Source organism: Ipomoea nil, unplaced genomic scaffold, assembly GCF_001879475.1.
Source record: "Ipomoea nil cultivar Tokyo-kokei standard unplaced genomic scaffold, Asagao_1.1 scaffold0317, whole genome shotgun sequence".
In the NCBI taxonomy this organism is placed as follows: domain Eukaryota; kingdom Viridiplantae; phylum Streptophyta; class Magnoliopsida; order Solanales; family Convolvulaceae; genus Ipomoea; species Ipomoea nil.
In genome coordinates, this window is record NW_017616745.1 from 4,289,615 (window position 1) to 4,312,529 (window position 22,915).

General features: G+C 38.0%; 3 protein-coding genes across 3 annotated transcripts in view; 1 reads left to right on the forward strand and 2 right to left on the reverse strand.

The window, feature by feature from the left end:
* LOC109170226 (putative receptor-like protein kinase At4g00960) overlaps positions 1 to 22,915 on the forward strand; it is a 91,736-nt gene that overhangs the window by 37,346 nt on the left and 31,475 nt on the right. The window lies entirely within an intron of this gene.
* LOC109170308 (cysteine-rich receptor-like protein kinase 5) lies at positions 2,287 to 3,995 on the reverse strand. The gene is made up of 5 exons (XM_019319362.1): positions 3,792 to 3,995; positions 3,480 to 3,690; positions 3,123 to 3,360; positions 2,876 to 3,029; positions 2,287 to 2,764 (listed from the first exon to the last, which is right to left on the reverse strand). Exons 1-5 carry the CDS (start codon positions 3,909 to 3,911, stop codon positions 2,441 to 2,443), a joined length of 1,047 nt encoding a protein of 348 aa, XP_019174907.1. The 5' UTR covers positions 3,912 to 3,995; the 3' UTR covers positions 2,287 to 2,440.
* On the reverse strand, positions 11,129 to 12,963 carry LOC109170299 (cysteine-rich receptor-like protein kinase 10). The gene is made up of 6 exons (XM_019319350.1): positions 12,760 to 12,963; positions 12,532 to 12,653; positions 12,235 to 12,445; positions 11,886 to 12,123; positions 11,564 to 11,717; positions 11,129 to 11,492 (listed from the first exon to the last, which is right to left on the reverse strand). Exons 1-6 carry the CDS (start codon positions 12,842 to 12,844, stop codon positions 11,169 to 11,171), a joined length of 1,134 nt encoding a protein of 377 aa, XP_019174895.1. The 5' UTR covers positions 12,845 to 12,963; the 3' UTR covers positions 11,129 to 11,168.

A 22,915-nucleotide genomic window follows, 5' to 3' on the forward strand; every position in this document is an offset into this window, starting at 1 on the left:
GAAACGCTATCTAAGGTAACTTTTCAAAATAAGCTATTATTTTAAGCTATTAGCTTATTTTAGGAATATTATACCAAATAAAGCTTATAACTTATCTTATTAGTAGCTTAAAATAAGCTATAAGCTCCTAAATAAACCCTGCAAAACAGAACCGGTCTCACACAAATTTTTATTTAATAATAATAATTATTATCATCATCAAAAATAGACCCTCCGCCCCCCACCTTGCCAATTTGGTAAGGTGGGGCGTCGGAATTTTTAAAACTTTTCAATTTTTGTAAACCCACTTTCAGTCTTAAAAAAATAACAAAAAAAAAAACAAAAAGAAAAAGACAATGGCATCACCTATCAGACTTGAAAGAAGAAAACTTGTATGGATGTGCTCATTGATCAGTCTTAGTTTAACTTACTTATCGAAGGATTTCGTTCTTCCACTGAATTACGTTGTAATAACGTGTTCGAAGTGTTTGAAATTTCTATATATAGTATAGATTTTGTACTGAATTTTATGACAATTAATATCGTGACTTTGACCCAAGTTTAATGTCATATAAGTTAAATATTGAGGGACAGACTAATTTTAAGAATATAATTAAACAAAATACAATAGGGAATTGAGAGAGACAAGACAGGAATTTTGATTTTTGAATCTGAAAATTAAAGAGTCCAAACACAAATCCTTCAGATTCCCCGTGACGTCCGCTGCCCCATTCATACGAACAAGACTTTTGGCATTTTGCATGGTGGACTAGTTGGTCAACAATATTTAATAAACAATGATTTTTTATCCATGCCATGCCAATTTATATTATAACTAGCGAGCAAGCGCGGACTTTGTGTTCCGTTGACACTTTAGTGACTCTCTTTGAGGGAAGGTTATAGGATTGAACTCCGGTGGTGGGTACAAAAAGTATATTGAACTGATACTAGTCGTAGTCGATAGTAATTGGTTTAGAATTTTAGGTAAGCTCTGATTTTTAGTACATATTTTCCAATCGATTTTTAATTTAATAGAGTCCTAAACCAATTAAACCGGTTGAAATCAGAAAAATAACAAAAGAAAAATATGAAGAGACAAAAATGCACTTACTAAAAAGTAAAAATAAGAAAAGTCATGAAAAGGACTAAAAGTGTCCAAAAAACAATAGTCTGGGATGTTAAATGACAAAAACGATAGTCTGAGACTAAATTTAGAATTGTCACCAAAGACAAGGGATCTCTGGTGAAATTAACTCCCCCCCCAAAAAATAAATACTTACAACTAATAATTTTATTTTAGAGAAAATTTCAATTTTGGTCATATGACTATATCGGCTTTGTTAATTTCAGCACTTAACTTTCAAAAGTGTCAATTTAGTACCTTGAGTATGTAATTTTTGTCAATTTTAGTCAGTCTGACCAAATTGCCGGCTAAATTTCGCCGAAAATTTTTAATAGGTAAAATAATGAGGGTATTTTAGTAATTTTACCTTTTTCCTTTCTTCTCCAACGAGGTGTTTCCGGCCAAATCTTTTCTTTCTTTCTTCTCAATCTCAAGCAGAGCGGAGCTTTGGCATTGGAGGCCAACATTTCCGGCCAAAGAGGGGGATTAACAAGACCGCGGTGAGGACGACGGCCACGGTGAGAACAACATCTCTTTCTTCTCCGACAACTGGAATAGCATTGGGCGGCCGCATGGAGTCCGTCGAACACCTCTGTGGTTTCCGAGTGGTCCTTGGAGTGCGCCGGGGATAATATCACCGACTTGCCGGCCACCTCGTACTTCCCCGGTTGCCTGGTCGGCGGACTTGTGCTCTCCACGTTCGCCGACACCTCCATTGGCCGGAAGAAAATGCTAGAATGGCTGCAGGACCTTTAATTTGGTCCTTCACGATAGTTCCCCAACGTCGGTGGTGTCTAGTCTAAGGAGGCTACCAGTCAAAATGCTTTGGTCATTGATTCCGTGAAGCTCGCAAAAGTAGCGTTTAGATTTGTTTTGGTTTTAAAAGTGGCCTTGAGCCGCTTCGCCTGTACTTTCAAAGCCAGGAGAACTCGCCGGAAACAACCGAAACAGGGTAGACTCGTCGGAGAAGAAGAAAAGAGATGTGAAATGACTAAAATACCCTCACTATTTCAACTATTAAAATTTTTCAGTGAAATTTGGCCGGCAATTTGACCGGAGTGACCAAAATTGACAAAAATTACATAGTCAAGGTACTAAATTGACACTTTTAAAAGTTAAGTGCTGAAATTAACAAGCCCCTATAATCATATGACCAAAATTGAAATTTTCTCAAAAACCTAGTTCAAAGTATATGAATCAAATATTAATAAAGCAGCCCTAATTAAGAGAGTAGCTGAGTGGATGGAGCCGCGGAGCATAATTCTTATATTTAAAGGTTAAGTTTAATTGTTGCCAACAATTTTTTTATCAAGTAGGTCGCATAGGATCTTCTTAAAATTATCTAGGATACAACTCTGATGTGGATACTTCATTCTCGGACAATGATTGTGGCTTGCTTCTGGACTGGTCCGCCTCTTCTCCTGCCGAAATCATCTGACTGAAACCGTTGAAAAATGCAGGTGGATTAGGTGCATTCCTTGTAGCAGAATGACTATTGAGCATCAGCACAACATTCGCCATTGTTGGCCTATCTTCCACCTCTTCTTGGACACACAACAACCCAACATGGATACATTGGATCACTTCATTTTTGGAATACAATCCTCCAAGACTTTGGTCCACCATGTCTAATGCTTTGCCCTCCCTCCAATGTTTCCAAGCCTGCAACATTAACCAAGCCAGTTCAATTCTCAAACCACTATAAAATGTGCTTTAATAGTGTTTTTTAGTGTTTCTTATGGATTTTTTTTTTTTTTTTTTTTTGGTACTCACATAGCTAAGAAGATCTTCCGTTCCAGTTGAGTTCATGGACAAAGAATTATTTTTCTTTCCGGTTATAATTTCCAAGAGTAGGACTCCAAAACTGAAAATATCTGACTTCACTGAGAACAAACCATGCAAAACATATTCCGGAGACATGTAACCACTGCAAAATCATAACATAAACAAAGGATCTAATCAAAACAAGAACGGTTACTGTAGTAAGTTTCTTTAGAAAGAATTAATGGTTAAAACTTACTATGTTCCAATAACTCTACTTGTATTTCCATGAGTTTGATCAAACATAAAAATTCTTGCTAGGCCAAAGTCGGATATTTTTGAATTCATATCTCCATCTAATAGCACGTTGCTTGCTTTCAAATCACGATGTATGATTTTGAGATGTGAATCTTCATGAAGATAAAGGATTCCACGGGCAATTCCTCCTATGATCTTATAACGAGTGAACCAATTCAATAGATACTTCTTCTCTGGATCTGCATAATATTAATTACTAGAATTTAAGCTAGCCCTCAAGTCAGGTTATTAGTTTGATCTTTATACGTCAATAAAATCTTGATTAAAAAAAGAAGTCATTTTTCAATTTGAAACTAACCAAACAAAAAGTAATCAAGACTCTTGTTAAGAACAAATTCATAGATGAGTATCTTTTCTTCTCCCTGCAAACAAAACCCTAGCAGCTTTACTAAATTTCTATGCTGAAGCTTGGCAACCAATGCAATCTCATTCTTGAATTCTTCACTTCCTTGTGTAGAATTCTTTGACAACCTCTTCACTGCTACCTCTTGCCCGTTGGGAAGCATTCCCTGAACACCACCAATATATAATATGTATCATTATCACTTGACAATTAAAATTCATAAGTGTCTAAAATGAAAATCCAATGATGCAGATTGAAAGATTTTACTTTGTAAACGGCACCATATCCACCTTCACCAATTTTATTATCAGGGGAAAAGTAATTTGTGACAGCTTGAACGATACTAAAATCATATTGTGTCGACTGCTCAATCGGAATCTCATTCATACCTACATGATATATAAACGGATGGCAAACAAGAACAGATAGAGGAACTCAATTGATCTGATAATCACAAGCAATATATTATAACTATAATCGGTCAGCTGCTACTATTTTACCACTAGTTTTCTCCTTCACATTAGAATGGGACTTGTTTATTGCTCTTCTCATTTTCAAGGAATAGAAGCATAAAACGAAGAGTAGTATCACAGTTACTGAGGCTGCAAAAATAATCACTTTTGCAGAAGATTTTCCTTTATTCCCTGCACGAATTGAATAGATTGAAATGAACCAAATTACTCATCACTCTGGCCCTTAGTTGATCACAACTGTTTCACTTAGTTAAACAATCAATATGAGTGTTCGATTAATTAAATTTAATTTCCATAACAACTTATTACTCCAAAATACTAAAATTCAAAAATTAAAGTTGCTCAAAAGTAGCTTTTTCATTAATTTTTTTTTGAGAAAATTATTTTTTGCATGTAATCAGCTATCAACTAAAGTTAATTTACCAAACACTTTTCTACAATCAGCTAATATTATCAACTAGTCAAACCCACTAACACAATCAACTAACAGCTATTAGCTATTTACTAAACATCATTTTGTTTTTCTATCATTTTTCTAATGGGGAAAAGAAAAACACTGCTGGAAATTAAGCAATTTCTGACTACCTGAAAGTGATTTTAAATCAAGTCGGGAGCCCTTGTTCCGACCACGGTTGGTATACGGAAAAACCTTTGTTGCTATTTCCGACCACCGAAAAGGTGGTCGGAAATAGCAACCAATTTTATGAAGTGGTCGGAAAAATCAACTACTAGAATGATGGATAGAAATTCTCAACTCAGTTTAAATTTTTTTGAAATACCGACCACAAAGTAAAGGTGGTCATAAATTCTGACCTATTTCTCCACCATAATCCTTCGATAACAAATTTAAAAAATGTCACTTTTCGATCATTTTTTTAAATAATCGGAAAATAAAAAATTTTCAGCAGTGAAATGAGAAACTTGTGAAAAAATGCACTAAGCAGGTGTTAAGAATCACCGTACCATCAAGTTCACCTTTGGTGATAGCGGAATTGGGAACTATAGTGGATGCCGTTGTTTCCAAGGCGGAGGGATTGTAGAAAGGGAAGATCTCATACCTAACGTTACAACTCGGGAACAAAGCTCTAGCACCTAAGGCTCCAAAACAGTAACGAGACAGCAATGAAATAGCTTTTCTGAGGCATATCTGACAGTCATCGTTAGAAAGGTCTGGAGTACACTGCCCAAGAGCGTACACCGTCTCAAACACGCTAAAATTAGCTTCCAACACTGCAAATTTCTTGTCGGAGCCACTGGATAATGCTGGAGGGATTAACTGCTCCAACATGTTTCCCACCAACTGAATGAACCCATTTGGTTGTGTATCGTTGTTACCCACGTTTGTCAATTTGAACCAAATTGATGTGTCTAATATCCCAAACATGGAGTTCTGCGAGTAACGCAACATGCACTCATCGAACCAAATAGTAGCCTTCGTTCCATTGGTGCAAAGCTCCAATATCTCTTTACAGGCATCTCCGATGCAGTTGCGGCAATCGTAGGGGGAGAGGTCGCCCCGGCACAAGAACAAGCCGTGCACGGTGTCATTGGAACTCCCGTCACCGACTGTGGTGTGGTAAAAACCATTTTCTCGGGTGGCATTGGAATAAAGATTAGAGAGGAGAACATCAAGGTTGGCTTTATAGGTGCTGTTAGGAGTGTAAGAATAAATTCTATTTGCGCACATATATTGAATACTAAGATAAGAACCTTTGGTGATGTCAATGAGGCTCATCAGCAACCAAAACCAAATCATGAACATCGTCGTATTGTGTTATATCACAGCAACATCTATATAATAATCACTATATATGGTCGTTTTATTTATTGTAGTGGCGGGTAATAGCGTGAAGAAAGGACTAGATAAGAGAGGAGTTGATCGAGTTGTGGTTGGTCAGATTTTTTTAATTATTAAGAGTATTACTTGATAGGCATGATGAGTACAAATGAGTTAGAATGAAATTGACTTGCACAAAAGGATTTAGCCCAAAGACACGTTTAGTTTAACTAGATACTTAAATTTTCTCTGATCTATGAGTGAAACTGGCTGATTACTTGAAATAATCTTGAATTTTTTTAGTGTATCAGAGTTTAAGATTTAAAGTTACTTCATATACAAAATCAATAATCAAACTCTTGAGACTTAATTAAGGATGAATGAATCCTTATCATTCAATTACACTCCAATTCTCTCATTCCCATAAGACCCTGAGTTGTATTAATTTGCGTGTTTTAAGTGTCTTACAAACGAAGACTCAGAAGAGACAGGGTTGTTTGTTTGTTCATTTCATTTGTGGTGGAAATTAAAGACATGATTGGAACTCTGATAACGCCGTTTGTTTCGTAAACGTGACGTACTGGAAATTCTATGACAAGATAAATACTATGTACACTTTCACTTTTTATTTTTATTTTTTCCTTTTTTTTTTGATGTAAATTTTTTCCTATTTATTGACTTAATATGTTTTGATTGGTTTAAGATAAAGTTCGTCGTCCATTCGTTGTCGGCACTCGTGACTGTCCGTCTGGCAAATAGTAGTTCTATTCCTAATTGTCTCACTCATCTACCATACGAGTTCTAAGGTCTAAATGCGTGACGTATTGAAATTAAAAAAAAAAAAATTATCTCAACTTATTTTATCCGTCATACTTATTATTTAATGGTTAATTCAATTCTTATTTCTTTTAATATTTTCTTTAATATTTTATTACAAATTTTGAAGTAAACTATTTTTTTTTAATAGTACGTTAGATTTAGCTCTTAAATATATAAATTTATACATTAATACTGAATTAAATATTAAAATTTGAAAATAACTCAAGTCTCCTTCAATTAAATCACTCACATATTGCCAAGACCTTGTTGTCTAATGATACGCATCAAAGGAAAGAAATAATTGGTGGTTTAATTAGTGGAGGGTCTACAAGGAATGAATCATATGTAATTAGAGTATAATTGACTAAATATTAGTATAAGAAAATTATGTCTATTAGAATATATTATTACCTTGTATAGTTAGAATAATTGTAGTAACTTAATTATTATATGTGTTAGTAATTTAGTATAAATAGGTCCATTGTATATGAATACCGGGAACCAGTCACAGAGTGTTTGGTTGAAGGGAATTTAAATTCCCTTCCCACTTAAATCTCACCTAATTCCAAAGGCCACAAAATTCCCTTGTTTGGTTGAAAGGAATTGTAATTCCATGGAATTGCAATTCTCCCATTTTCATGGAATTAAAATCCCATGTCCCCCCCCCCCCCCCCCCCCCCACCCCGGGATTTTAATTACTGGGATTTTAGGAAGAAAAAAAGACAGTGATGAGTCAAAATTACTCATTCCTTTTTTTAACCTAAAATTAATGCCTAACAACAACAATGGACATTTTTGACTTTATACTACTTATTCTCTTTCAATTCCCATGTATACCAAACATTGAAATTGAAATTCCCAGTAATTCTATTCCTGTAAGCCAAACACTGGATTTTAAATTCCCACTTTATTTCCAGTAATTCATCTCCCATGAAATTGCAATTCCTTTCCCACGTAATTCCCTCTCTCCAACCAAATGTCCTGTTAGAGAAATATGTTGTGATTCTTCTATTTTAACTATTCTTCTTCGAGCCCACACACGCTCGAAGTCTGAAATTGGAGTTTGCCGTGACTCGAATACGGTTAGGAGCCAGAAGCCTACTCGAAAGGTTTCTTCCGTTGCGTACTAAATTTCAATACGTAACATCTAATGGCACCAAGGTTGGACTCTCATATGGAAAGTCGTGGGTTCGGGCCTTTGGATGCTCTTTGTGCTTCATTAGGTTGAGAAAGTAGTTTATGAACAGATATTACATTGTAATATAGTCAGTATCATTCAAAAAAAAAAATCACTCACATATTATATAGACGGGTTCACATGAAGTCAATATGCATTTATATAATACATTATATTTATTGAAGTATATACATAAATTCATTAATAATAATAATATATTATTTTTATTTTAATTATTATTATTATGCATATATACACATATATCTTTGTTTATATCTAAAGTGTCCTTAATTAATAACTATTTTTAATATAAATATGTGTAATAATAATAATAATAATAATAATAATAATAATAATAATATTATTATTATTATTATTATTATTATTATTGTTATTATTATGATATATTTTGTATAAAAGTATTTATGTATTTTAAATATATATTCTATTTCTATTCCGCCTTTAATAAACCAAACACTAAAATAATATTGAAATACAAATTTTATTATATTTCATTCCACATGAAATATCATTCCTATTTCCTTAAAATTCAATCTTTGAACCAAATATGGTGTAGTATGTAGTCGTCATCCATATTCATACTCTCACCCTAACTAGACTCTTACAATCCAGGCAATTATTTCATAGTCGGGCAAGAATTGAGACATACACTCCAACTCTACTTGTATGTATGCTACCTGTCATACTCCTACACATTCTTGGACCATTTAATTACACCACCAGCCTTGCTGCCATAGCCCACCAAACACGTCCCCCACAGTGCACTCAACGGCATTTTATATCGTGGATCCAGATCCACATAACATTTTGAATCCTGAATCAAAACGACGTCATTTTGATATTTAAATTTTAACGGATTCTTAGTTTTCCGTTGCTTATATTTATACATAGTTAATAATATATTTCAGGTACACAATTACGTAACATAAGACACAGAAATTGACAACGCTAAACACATACACATGTTATATATTTACTTATTTTCAAATGTGATTTAGGTGGTAATATGTTGTGTTACATAACAATCATTATTTTGTGGACCATGGTCCATACAAGTTGTATGGACCATATTTTGTCTACTGTAAAATAATGTACATTCAGTATAAAAATAATGTACATTCAATACAAAAATAATGTACATTGTATTCAGGGGATGTACATTATTTTTGTTCTGAGTGTACATTATATTGTATAATGTACATTCAGTACAAAAATAATGTACATTTAGTGTATTAAAAATGTACTTTTTGTTATGGTCCACACAATAATTTGCCGTTACATAACTACTAATTTGTTCTAGCTACAGAATTTGTTCTATGAGGGTTACGATTATGAGGGTTATGAGGTTTATGAGGGTTACGAAGGTAACCCTCATAACCATTGTCTAACTATTCATTTTTTGAAATCAACAGTGTACATTAGTGCACAATTCTCACAAGGAGGTTGGTTCTTATAGGAACCAACCCCTATATAGGAGAAGGCTCAGGTTCACAGTATAACGATTGGCACTCAATGGGAATGTGAAAGAGCGAATCGAGGGTTTATAGCTCGGGATGCATTTGGATTCCCTGAAAACCCCCCAAACCTTCCCTTTCACCCCCTTTCTACTCGTTTTCCTCGGCTACTACGACATAGTGCCCGGTCAGATCTGCCCCAACACGCACCGTATCATAGTGTGCTTCCCGCAGATCTGCAATCAACATGGCCTTGCCAGCTCCATGGAGCTCTTCAACTACCTCTACTCGGTTCAACCTCTCGCACCCACGCATGGAGGCAGTTTTTTGATGGCTTAATCTCGCACTCACCACTGCAGCATTCAACGGCTTCCGGCCTACAGTCGCGGGTGGAAAGACCGGATCGTCTCCATAAAATACCCGTGGCATCTTTCGGTCGAGCGGACGTAGTCAACTCACTTTACGTCGACCAAGTAGCCTGAAGCGATTGCGGCCTTGCGGTCGACGACCGCGAAGATCTCCTTGGAGTACTATGAGTTCTGGGTCTTCCGCTGTCCTGAGGAGTATGCCAACGCTCGGCTTCAGCCTCTGAGATACAACCTCCGGGAGAAGTACATCCCTCAATCGGTCGACGTGACCGTCGCGGTCCCCCCACCCGTGCCTGTTCCTGGAGCAGAAGGTTCGGGGCGGGAAATCCATGGCTTTTAGGGTAAACTCAGCAAGTCTCACTTGGTCGGGCATCTAACGATTTTTTGTCTCGCCTTCGCAGGTATGAAGATGACCTAGAGCTTTCCGACCACACACTCAGCTAACCGAGCGCCTCGACCGAAGGCAGCCTTTTGAGGGAAGAAGGTCGGCACCTCGGGAACGCCGGCAACCGGTGTCACAGAGCGGGACGTCACGGTCGCAGTGCCTTTTGGACGCGACTGTCCAGGTGGACAAGGCCGTCCCGACCGCTAGCGCGGGGTCGGATCTTCAGATTGTCAAGACCCCCCCCCCCCCTCTCAAACGGGGTAAGGAGAAGGTCGGGGAGCCGACCGCGGAGGAGATGGCTCCATTGAAGCGCGCTCGGCGGCAGAGCCCTCCCGGCCAGACACCTCTGATGAACGCTCTGATCGGCGGGGAGCCCCCGAATACCCTCCTGGCGAGGATCAACACCGCTTTTCCATCTGATCATGACATGGCTGGTTGGACTCCGGAACAGATCTCCGAGCGAGGAGCTCAGGACCTGGTACATGTAACCTATCACTTTAGCCTTTTAATTAGTATTTTCGCATTCGAGCTAGGTCAATGGGCTTAACCTGGCTTTTCTGCAGCTAACCCGCATTCTCACTGCCCTTTACTATCGAGAAAAGGCCACCACGGAGGTTGATTCCCTAAAGCGGGAAGTGAGAGAGCTGAAGAAGAAGCTCAAGGCAGCCGAGGGGGAGGCTAAGAAGGCCGTCGAGGAGGCCGATAGGGCCCGGAAGTAGGCCGAAGACGTTCGGCTCAAACTCAGCGATCTTATTAAGTTTGTGACTGTTGATATTATTACGATTGGTTTCATACCAAGTGGTAGGATTAATCTCATAAGGATTAAATCCCTTATACTAGTTCCGTACTAGTTGTGATGAGATTATTTTATAAAATAAATCCCTATTTTGTTGATATATATATATATATATATATATATATATATATATATATATATTTTGGTTTTGTACCAAAAATTGGTTGGAATTAATTTTCTACAAATTAAATTCCATTTTCGTATAAATATATATATTTTATATTTTTTTTGTGTATCGATTTATTCACCAATATCCAACAAATAATAGGTTATAGGTCCCATTGACTTAGGAAAAAAAAAAAAACCTTACACAATTACAACACATCTTTGGGACTTTGGGTAGAGTACACCAAGTATTTTCGTTTTGCTTATAACTATCTTGGATACAACTCTGAAGTGGAAATTTCATTCACAGACAATGGCTGTGACTTGCTTTTAGACTGATCCGCTTCTTGTCTGGCCGAAATCTTCTCAATTCCACCGTTGAAAAATGCAGGTGGATTAGGTGTCTTCATTGATGCAGAAAAACTATTGAGCATCAGCACAACATTCGCCATTGTTGGCCTTTCATCCACATCTTCTTGGACACACAACAACCCAACATGGATACATTGGATCACTTCATTTCTAGAATACAATCCTCCAAGACTTTGATCAACCATCTCTAATGCTCTGTCCTCCCTCCAATGTTTCCAAGCCTGCAACGTTTAATTAGTTTAAAATGTGATTCTTATTTAGTTTTTTGATATAGATTTTCTAATATACTCACATAGCTAAGTAGATCTTTAGCTCCAGTTGATTGCATGAACAAAGAATTGTTTCTCTTTCCCGTTATAATCTCCAAAAGTAGAACTCCGAAACTGAAAACATCTATCTTTACAGAGAACAAGCCATGCATAACATATTCGGGAGACATGTACCCACTGTAAAACCATAACATAAATAAAGGGTCTAATCAAACAAGAATGACTAGCTACTAGCTGTTTTAAATGTGTTTATGAAGAATGGTAGTACTTCCAGAGATGACAAAATCAAAGTGCATGCAATACTATCCGCATTTAAAATTTCACACTTGCGAAATTAAAACTTACTATGTCCCAATAACTCTACTTGTATTTCCTTGAGTTTGATCAACCATAAAAATCCTTGCCAAACCAAAATCTGATATTTTTGAGTTCATATCTTCATCTAATAACACATTACTAGCTTTCAAATCACGATGTATAATTTTGAGAAGTGAATCTTCATGAAGATAAAGGAGTCCACGGGCTATTCCTAATATAATCTTGAAACGAGTAAACCAATTCAATAGCTGCTTCTTCGATGGATCTGCATAATAATTAACAGAATTAAGCCCTCAAGTCAGGTTACTATTTTGATCTCTCAAAACTTCAATAAAATCCTGATTAGAAAGAGAAACTTTCTCCCAATATAACTAACCAAATAAAAAATAGTCAAGACTTTTGTTGGGAACAAATTCATAAATGAGTATCTTTTCTTCTCCCTCCAAGCAAAACCCCAACAGCTTTACTAAATTTCGATGCAGAAGCTTGGCAACCAAAGCAACCTCATTCTTGAATTCTACAGCTCCCTGCGTTGAAGTCCTGGACAACCTCTTAACTGCTACCTCTTGCCCGTTGGGAAGCCTTCCCTGAGCACCAGTAATAAAATAATCAGCCAACAAGTGACCAAAATGAACGTTATTCAATCTTTCACATTGAAAGACTTTATTTGTACCTTGTAAACAACACCATATCCACCTTCACCAATCTTATTTGCAGGGGAGAAGCAATTTGTGATAGATTTAATAGTACTAAAATCATATTGTACCGACTCTACTGTTGGAATTTCAGTCATGGCTACACAAATAGATAAATGGCAATTAAACGGATTAGTAATACTAACAAGAACATATAGAGAAAAATTTATGAGAATGACAAATTAAACAATCTGGTACTTCATTACCAGAAGTAGTCTCTTTTACAACAGATTGGGACTTCGTTGCTCTTTTCATTTTTAAGAAATAGAAGCATAAAACGAAGAGTAGCATCGCAGTGACGACTGACACTACAGAGACTGCAATAATAATAATAATAACTTTTGCAGAAGATTTTCCTTTTTCCCCTGCACGAATAGATCGAAATTTAACTCACTCATAAAGGAATTTGGTAAAGAATCAGCAGAAGAAGTTTACGTACCTTTGCTGCTAGCGGAATTGGGAAGCATATTTGGCGAAAGAAGAGGAGGAGGAGGAGACGGTGCCGGTGCCGGTGCCGGTGGTGCCATGGCGGGGAGATTGTAGAAAGGGTAGATCTCATACCTAATGTAACAACTTGGGTACGCAGCTCTAGCACCTACGGCTCCATAACAGTAACGAGGCAGCATATCAATGACATTTCTAAAGCAAATCTGACAGTCAACGTTAGAAAGGTCAGGAGTACACTGTCCAAGAGCGTACACCGTCTCAAACACACTAAAATTAGCAACTTGCACTGCAAATTTCTTGTTGGAACCACTGGATGCTCGACTCACTATCTGATCGAACATGCTTCCCACCAACTGCATGTACGCACTTGGTTGAGTAGCGATATTGTCGTCTTTTATTGCGAAATAGTTGGATTCGTCTAATATCCCCAACATGGGTTTCTCGGAGTAACGCAACATGCAGTTATCGTACCAAAACATTGCCGTTGTTCCGTTAGTGCAATCCACCAATATCCTTTTACGGGCATCTCCAACGCAGTTGCGGCAAACGTCCGCGGAGACGTCGCCCCGGCAGAAGAACAAACCGTACACGGTGTCGTTGGAACCGCTGCGGCCGACTGTGGTGTGGTAGAAGCCATCGTCTCGGGTGGCATTGGAATAAAGATTAGAGAGAAGAACATCAAGGTTGGCTTTATAGGTGCTGTTAGGTGTGTAAGAAGTTGTATTTGGGCACCAACATTGTCCAATTTCAGAGCTACTTCTGGTAATGAGGCTCATCAGCAAGCAAAACCAAATCATGATCGTCATATTGTGGTGTACGTACGTATATGATATACCACAGCTTCAAACATATAATAATCACTATTGCAATCGACTATATATTCAGTGAATGAAGAAGATGCAAAGTCGTCATTTTTATTTGTTTATGGTCGTTGCCTGGCCTGGGCCCTGGGAGCAGCGTGCGTGAAGGAAGGAGTAGACGGGAGTTGAGGTTGACGCATTCAAGGGCCGTCATATACAGTTTCTAGGAGGGAGGAAGGAAGTAAATCCCAAGATATTGGCTATTTAAATTGTGTTCTGATTATCAAATTTATGAATATATGTTACGCACTACTATATTTATCCCTCATAAGCCGTCACTACATGATGTGGTAATTAGATGTTTGAATAATTATTGTGACATATTTTATCACATCAGAGATATTATTACCTCCCGAGTTAGCGTGTTTCGTGGTTTAAAAAACAAAGAGAGTTTAATGCTAAGTGACGTCGTTCGTCCGTTTGTGCGAAAAAAAAAAAAAACAAAAAAAAAAACTATGGAATTAGTCTTTCAGCTAAGCACCTTGTGCTCAGATCAGATGGCATGTAGTAACATTTTTTATGTGGGAGGTCATGAGATCGAATCTCAGGAGAGACGTTGCTGATTTTGTGTGTCAGCTCTGTGAAAAATATGTTTGCACAGATACTACAATTAATAGAGTCTACTAATTAGGATGATACAACTTAATTAGTGGGAGAGTTAATATTGTTCACAATATATCATTACCTTGTATAGTTAGTATAATTTTAGTAGGTTAATTATTATAGGTATTAGTAAATTAGTATAAATAGACCATTGTATATGAATATGGAGGAGGAGAGAAATATATTGTTATTTTAGTCATTTATATTGAAGAGTTCTTCATTCTCTTTCGTTATATTATTTTTTCTTTTGGAGTTACCGTAACTCGATTACGAATTGGAGCCAGAAGCCTGCTCGAAAGGTTTCTTCCGTTGCGTACTAAATATCAGTACGTAACACGGGAGCATTAAAAAAAAAAAAAAATTATTGACAATGTCAAAAGTCTTCTGATCCCAAGGTACGTGGGGGTGTAAAAAAGAATTGACATGTCCACGAAAGTCTTTGTCTGATGCAGCCTTTACTAAGTCTTTTGTCTTTTAGTTACAAAAAAGAATTGATATGTCCAGACTCCAGATATAATAACTCTCACAGAATTTTAAAAAATAAATAACGCATTATCTATCAGAGGTTCCACTCCTGTCATACATCAATTCATAGCTTTACTTCCCACCACAAATGAACAAACACCCTCTCAGTCTCTTTGAGTTTTTTTTTTTTTTTTTTTTTTTTTTTTTTTTTTTTGAAGAGATTGAGTCTTCATTTGTTAAACCGTAAAACACGTAAGCTTATACAACTCCATAACTTGAGTCAACGCTAGCTTCTAGAGATTTTTCAGATCATGGCCTATTTGCTTAGAGCATCCTTATCACTGGGAGAACGTAAGAGTGATTAGGAAAGAGAATGTGAGAGGGAAGAGAAAAAAAATAAAAAAATAAACAAAACTGAATTTAAAAAAAAAAAAAGTGAAAAGGAAAGTCTGGCGAGCACAACGCGCCACTAGGCGCGTGCAGTGCGCAAAACGTGTTTTTTATTTATTTTTTTTCTTTATATTTTGACATTATTTCTTGTTTTGCAGGAGAATTCTTTTTGAAATAACTCCTTCCCACATCAATTTTGCTCCTTATTTGGGAAGAGTTCATTCTAAAATAACTTGAAAAAAGACTCTATAGTGAATGTTCTTAGTTAACTTCATTCTAATTCATATCGATCGCTAACTCAGAACATTATTGAAAAAAGAACATTAAATCAATGGGAGTATATTTTAAGTCATTACTAGACTCAACTCCTTCCTTCACGCTGTTACTACAATACGGCAATACATAAAACAACCTACCATATATGCATCTTCTTCAAGGATGGTATTGTAATAGCGATTATAATTATATACAACATAAAATGTTAGATATTTATATAGTAAATGTGTGTTTGAGAATTTCAAACATGGTATTCCTCATGTCCTACTTATTATTCATTAATCAAACTAACTCTTTATTCTTTGTTTATTTTTTTAGTATTTTTTACTTATTTTAAAATTTAATTTTTTGTTTGTAATAGTACTTTTAGTGAAGTTTCTAAATATATACATTTTGTATATTAATACTAAACTAAATATTATGAAAAATTAAATTAAAATAACTTTAATCAAACCTCGTTAACTGAACCAGACATATAAAATTGGACGTAAGGAATACTAAACTTAAATAATAATTTGGAAGTTGTGAAGTTTGTTGGTCCCGGTAGGGTTATAACGAGAGTCTAGAGGGGGGGGGGGGGGGGGTGAATAGACTCTTTTCAGATTTTTGCAAGTAACAACATTTCGGCGTTACAGCGCAGCGGAAATATTGAGTTAGTTTTAAATACTTTGCACAATTTGACGTTTTTATGAAGCTTTCGGTTTGAACGCGAATGATGATATGATGTAAAAAGTAAATCGTGGAAAGTAAAGAGATAGGGAGACGAGAGTTTTATAGTGGTTCGGCCAACTTTGCCTACTTCCACTCTTCTTCCACAACTTATGGAAGGTTTGCACTATCACTCATTAGTACAAATACACAAGAAGCTTCCTTGATCACTAAGCCGGACAGCTTCCTGCAGGTTTTTCAACTCCGCGAGTTTACTCCGCCTCTATCAACGTCTTCTTCAGAGTTGAGGTTGGTAGAAAATGAATTCTGATTTCTCCAACGTGGTGAAGTCTTGATTGAATGGAGGATGATCACTTCTTTTAAAATGCAAGACTTATTCAAGGTGGAAGATGAGAAATAATGAGCTTCTTCAAATATCTTCACGCCTTGACACTGGTTCGCAAAAAAGCTTGGTGATAACTTTGAGATTGCTTAAGAGCTTTTTGCTTGAGAATATTGTCGAGTGAAAAGAACCAGCACCTTCTTAGTTGATGAAGGTGGGTTTATATAGGTGAGGGAAATTTCATCCGTTGGAGGGAGATGAAATTTCAAACCTATTATCCAGTGGGTAAGGACCGGGGAGCTTGTTGCATTAAATGCTCCATTAATGTGGTTTGTACCATGTAACCGTTGAGGGCATGGATAGCCTTAGGGTTTTGTATTTTAGCTTCAAGGATGGTACAACTTCATTTAATGCTCCTTGGTATGCGTATCCCACATGTTGAGGTCCTTTTGTTCCTAGGATGGTTAGTCAACTCAGACAGTAGTGACATTCTTCTTGTTGTTGAAGAGAATGAATGTCTTGATGAATTGTTATAATGATAGCTGTCTTTACGAGGTGATTGATAACCTTGGATGAACTTTCGTTGTTGATGCTTCAGTCTTCGTGCTTTGTGTCTCTTTTCGTCTTGATAGCCCTAACTAAAGAACATAACTCGTTTTCGTGTGTTTGTCTAGCTTAACACGAATTACAGTGCGAGTTATGACAACTTTCGTCTAGAACGAAAGCAGCGATTAAAAATAACGAAGGTTAGGGGTCTACATTCTAGGTTACATTGGTATCACCAAAATCCTAATACAAGTGTTTCTAACAATTTCCCCCTTTTTGATGCTGCCAAAACCTATACTCTTCTTATAAGGCTGATAAATGTCCTATAAAGGATTCTTTATTTCAAAACAGCCATTACCGAGAGTTTACAAGTCATTTCTAGATAAATACAAGTAACAAACAAGACACTGACAAGAAACTTAGACAAGTAACACGAGATGTGTAACAACTAAAGTTTTCATATAGATAGATAAACTTACAGAAGTTTTAAGGAAGACAGAAAGTAAACATCTTACATTTCTAAAAGTTTCGTCTTCTGCTGCTTGACCTCCTTGTATTCACGAGTGTCTCTTTCCTTTTGCTCCTTGAGCATTCTATCGGTGTCAATCTCTTCATTGATTCGTTCTCTGAAAACTTTGATTTGATTCTCCCTAATTAGATCTTCATATTTTCCCTTTATGTTGAGGCTTATGTAGTTGTTGTAGGCTTCAAGAATGTTTGCTCCCTCAACAATTCCTAACTTCCACCACGAGATGAGTTCGAAAGAATTCATCCCTTCTGTATAGCTTTTTCCAGATTCGACATGTACTTTGAAAGCTGCATTGTAGATAACTCCATGTTCAGAGTTTCTGGTTACTTTCGTGAGATCTTTAATCAGCTCTTTTACCCGCTCTCTTTCCTGAAGTTCTTGTTCTCTTCTACGAACTTCTTCCTCATGTTTTTCCCATAGCTCTTTGTTCATCCTTTTGATCCTTTCGATTTGAGAGCTTATATGATGTTGTCTTGTGTGATTGTCCTTTGTCTTCATCCAGACAGGAACGTTGCAACCCTCAAAACGTTTCCCACTCCCTTCTTCATATGGTATGAAATCCACAAAGTTTCCCACGCCATCCATTGTAACTTTTCTATCTTTCATAAGCCTTTGTCTTAGGCTCGTTCTTTGTCTCTTCGACAGACCATTAAAAATGTATTTGGACTCAGAGCCGAGAGATTGGCGAGGCTTGATAGAATGGTGTTGGGATTGTGACTGTTGATGACCACGAGATGAGTGATGTCTTGATTGAGAAGGTTGATGATCACGAGAAGGTGGAGGCGGAGGGTTCGTGCTTCTCCTTTCAGAGTCTCTTTGTGCAACAGATGGAAAGCGATTTCTCGTGTTGTCCCCAGGATGATCATCATCCTTATCATCAGGGTTCCTCTTTTCCCCCTTTTTGGCATCATCGGCACAAGCAGCAGGAGGAGTAGATAGCTTGTTGACTGCAATCAAGGTATCTTGCACATATCCGAGAATTTGAAACAAGTACTGGCCCATTTGATATGCATTGTCATGTGCAGTCTCCATCTTCGTGCAAGCTAAATCAACACGCTCCTTGAGGCTATAATGCGAATGCTTGAGTTCGTGTTGTTGCCTTGCCACCTTGTTGACAGATGTGTGAAGTTCATGAAGTTCCTTTGCCAAGAGATCATTAGATTGTGGTTCGGGTGGAGCTTGTGGTGGTGGTTGAGGTTGTTCTTGTGGTGGAGAGCGAGACTGTGCTTGAGCAGTCATCAGTTGGTCCACCTTCTTAGATAAGTCATCCATGGTTTGGGTGTCCCTTCGCCGAAGAGTTAAATATTCTCGATGAATAAGTTCGGCTGTGTGCACAGTTTCCCTCATAAGGTTCATAACGTGATGTGGGGACACAGGTGGAGATTCTTCTTCGATATTTGTTGGAGAGGTATCCGTTTGTTCCGTTTGCAGTGGTGCTTCCTTTATGCCACCACTGGCTGAGCTTATCACGATTGGTGAGGCATCCAGTTTGTCCTCACGAGCAGTTGTGTCTTCTCTCTTGATAGGAGTTTCGTCCATAGGTTGAACATGGGGGACTATGGCACAAGACAAGTCTTCAGGTTGAGCATTTTAAACTTCGTCATCCTTTAGTGATGCTTCCCTTTTGTCATCACTTCGAGAGGATGAGTTGTGTGATGAAGATTCTTCGAGTACTGTTGTGTTGTGGTCCGGGTTGATTAAGAGGGGGGAATCATTGTCATAGTTCGTGTTACCCCCGTTTTGATTGTCATCATCATCAGCACCGTCATCATCATCATCATTTTCATCATCTGCATCAGCATCATCAGTATTGTCATCTTCTTCATCTTCCTTTTCTTCCTCCTTTTTTTCATCAGATTCATCATTGATTTCTTTGCCATTTTCGTCCTTTGATCCACTGACATCGCAAGTTGGATCATTCTGATGCGATTTTTCTAAGTCAGTCTTGATTTTGGATAGGAGCATTGCATAACGAAGCTCCTTCATTTCTTCAACAAAGGCTGGATCCAAGAGAGGTTTGTTGAGCTCGATGCAGAGGGGTGCCTTATCTTTTCCGAGAGTGCGATTGGACACTTTATAAGAGTATACTTGTCGAATTGTCTCGAGACGTAGTTCTTCATAGACATCTTTCGTGCCAACCCACTCTAAGGAAAATTTCTCTTCTTCCTTCATTGCTTCGGTTGTTTCAAGCAGAGTATCTATTGAGGATGTGCGGCATTTCTGCCATTGCATGACTCTGTTGTAATCAAGCTCCATAGCTTCTCGAAGCAGTTGATCTTTTGTTGGAGGGATAGACACAGCTTCTGGTGGTGTTACAACAACTTTCGGATCAACAGCCTTATCAGGGATCACCTGATTGTCCTCAACTACCAATGCAGGTTCTTGTGTCAGAATACCTGATACCTACTCTGCAAGGGTAGGTTCTTGTGGGAGGGAACTTTCGGTAGGAGGGACGGCAGCAACATTCGTGTTGTCAATCACTTCTCTCGTCTCTTCTGGCAAGCCAGGTTCTTGTGGGAGACTTAAGTGATGGACCTCCGTTTCCATGACAACAGGTTCTTGTGTCGAACGTGGAGATGTTCGCTCTGCTGAAATGGGTTCTTGTGGTTGGAGGCTTTTCGGAGAGATGGGATCTTGTGGTTCTGAGGAAGATCTATGCTTTCGTTTCTTGGACGATTTTGATTTTGCTTCCCCCTTGAATGATACATCTTTCGCCTTTGTTTTCTTCCTGGAGGAAGCTGTTTTCGATTTTGTCTCATCTTCCTTTTGTGAAGGAGCTGCTTTCGTCTTATCTTCCCCCTGGGAAGATACTTCCTTCGTCTTATCTTCCCCCTGAGAAGATACTTCCGTCATCTTGTCTTCCCCCTTGGAAGGCGCTTCATTCGTCATTGTATCTGCCTTCGCTGAAAGAGGTGTACTTGATTTTTCTTTAACTGGAGACCTAAATTGTCCCTTTTGTCAGAGAACGGAGAGAACAAGATTATCATCGTCAGAAGAGTCTTCCACAATAACTGGATCCGCTGATAGAACAGGTGGAGTCTGGGTTATCGTCTCTTCTGGATTTATTATTGGAGTAGAAGGTGGTTCCTCAACAGCAGCTTCTTTCGTCTCAATACGAAACGAGCTTTTCTCCCTCTTCTGTCGTTTAGGCTTACGCTGATCATCCTCTGAATCCTTCACCTTTTTGGACTTTCGTTTAGCTTTGACCAGCTCCAATGGAATACTCAGTTCCAAAGCTTTCTGCTTATCATAGCCAGTGGGCTTGTGCTGCATGTGACACGCTTTAGGTCCAGGCTTGATTCCTGGCCTCATAGGAATTCTTTTTATTGTAAGGAGGTGACTTACCAAAAACCCATAGCCCATTTTCTTCGTAATATCTCCAGGGCTTTTTCTATTGAATGTAATGACTTGTAGGAGGTTATTGAAAATTATCTTCGACCAGTCCACCTTGTGTTCATGGAGAAATGCGTGCAGCATTTTGAGCTTTTCTTTTGTTACATCGGCTGTCCCCGATGTCTTGTGTTCGACAAGCTTATTGAAGATGTCCACCGTGAATTCGTAATCGAAACGGAACCACTTTTTCTTCAAAGGCCATGTGATTGCAGTTGGACCTTGCTTGTTCTTGATAGAGGCATAGAAATCATCCTGATCATAGTGATAGAATGCAAGATTGGGCTTGTACGACTCGTCTCTCTGAGGGAATTCATAAGCAGCTCTAATATCTTCCGACGTGATTGTTACAACGTGATTGTTGACTCTCGAGGTTATGGTGAGTGCATCCGTAGAAACAGTAGCATTCATATAAAATTGTGCGACATCCGTAGGAAACCAAAAAGAGTACAAATGTACAGCAAACTTGTACAAACCAGTTTCCTTGAGCAAGGCGAAGATCTTTTCTCCGAAGTCTCGATCAATGACATACTTCAGGAACCTATGCGCATCCCACATGCTTCCACCGGCAATGAAAGGAGTCCGGGATTCAATAAAAGCGGTATTATCTGTGGGAAAAATAGGTATCTCCAGTGTGGGTGGCACTTCTGGTTCAGCATCAGAGGGGGTAGCTATGGATGACTTCGCCATTTGAGATGTTTTGGATTCAATAAGAGTGTAAAGGCAGATTTGAGATGGAGAGTGAATGAAAGGGATGAAGTGTAGTATGAAGAGGGTTTATGTAGGGTTTTCTTGGGTCTCGGGTATACAAGGAACGGGTGACCCATTTTAGTGATGGATTATTTGAATTTCAAAAATATCCGGTTCCACTTCTTCAAAATAGGTAACTGATCTGGTTATGGAGATATGATAAGATCATGCTCAGATCAGTTTTGATCATTCCTCATTAAATGAGGAGAGAGAAAAGCACTTGAGTGCCTATGCATGCATTAAATGCGCGTCAGTTCACCTGACAAAGATCATGGGGTAGTGGACCATCTTTCTCGGCCACACGATGTCCATTATGAAGAGTTTTAACAGTTCAGATGATCTTTTATGATTTGTATCTTCTCGAATATGACTGAAAACCGAAACATGATAGATTGCACTTACCACAACGAAAGATCCATGAGACAAATAAAGTCTCGTGAACCTATATGGAACATATAACGAGAATACATGACACAACCCGAGAGATGTTTATTACACGAGACATAGATATTAGACACTGTTACTACATCTCTCGTGCACAAGTTCTCACTCCTTGGCATCCTTCTGCTTTCTGGCATTCTCAATGTAGTCTTTCTTGAGAACCTCAAACGCGAAGACTTCATTCACAATAGTCTCGTGGTCTGTTCCCATTGCATCTCGTGAAAGACCTCTCTTTTCCATTTCATCTAATTCAGCCTTGACTCGAGCTTCAGCAGCATCATGAATGGCCATAAATTTTTCCTCAGATTTTAGTTGCAGTGCAAGCTTTACAAATGAGAGAAAGTGAGAGATGCTCGAGGCCTTGGTTGATCCATCATTTGAGGATGATCCTTCTAGCAGTGAGTTGTTGAGTTCATAACGAAGATCTCTCTTAGATCGATCTTTCTTGGACAGACTCCCTATTGTGAGACACATTTCTTTCCCTTTATACATGATAATATTAATTGAGAGGAGTGAAACCATGTTTTCCAAGATAGGCCTTTATATAGATGATACTTTCATCAAAAGATGTGATCTCGAATGACGGGTCATTGAAATAACCAGCACGCTTAAAAGAATATACTCATTTCCAAGAAAAGCAACGTGGTCAGAGATATTTCGGTGAAAGTGCAAAC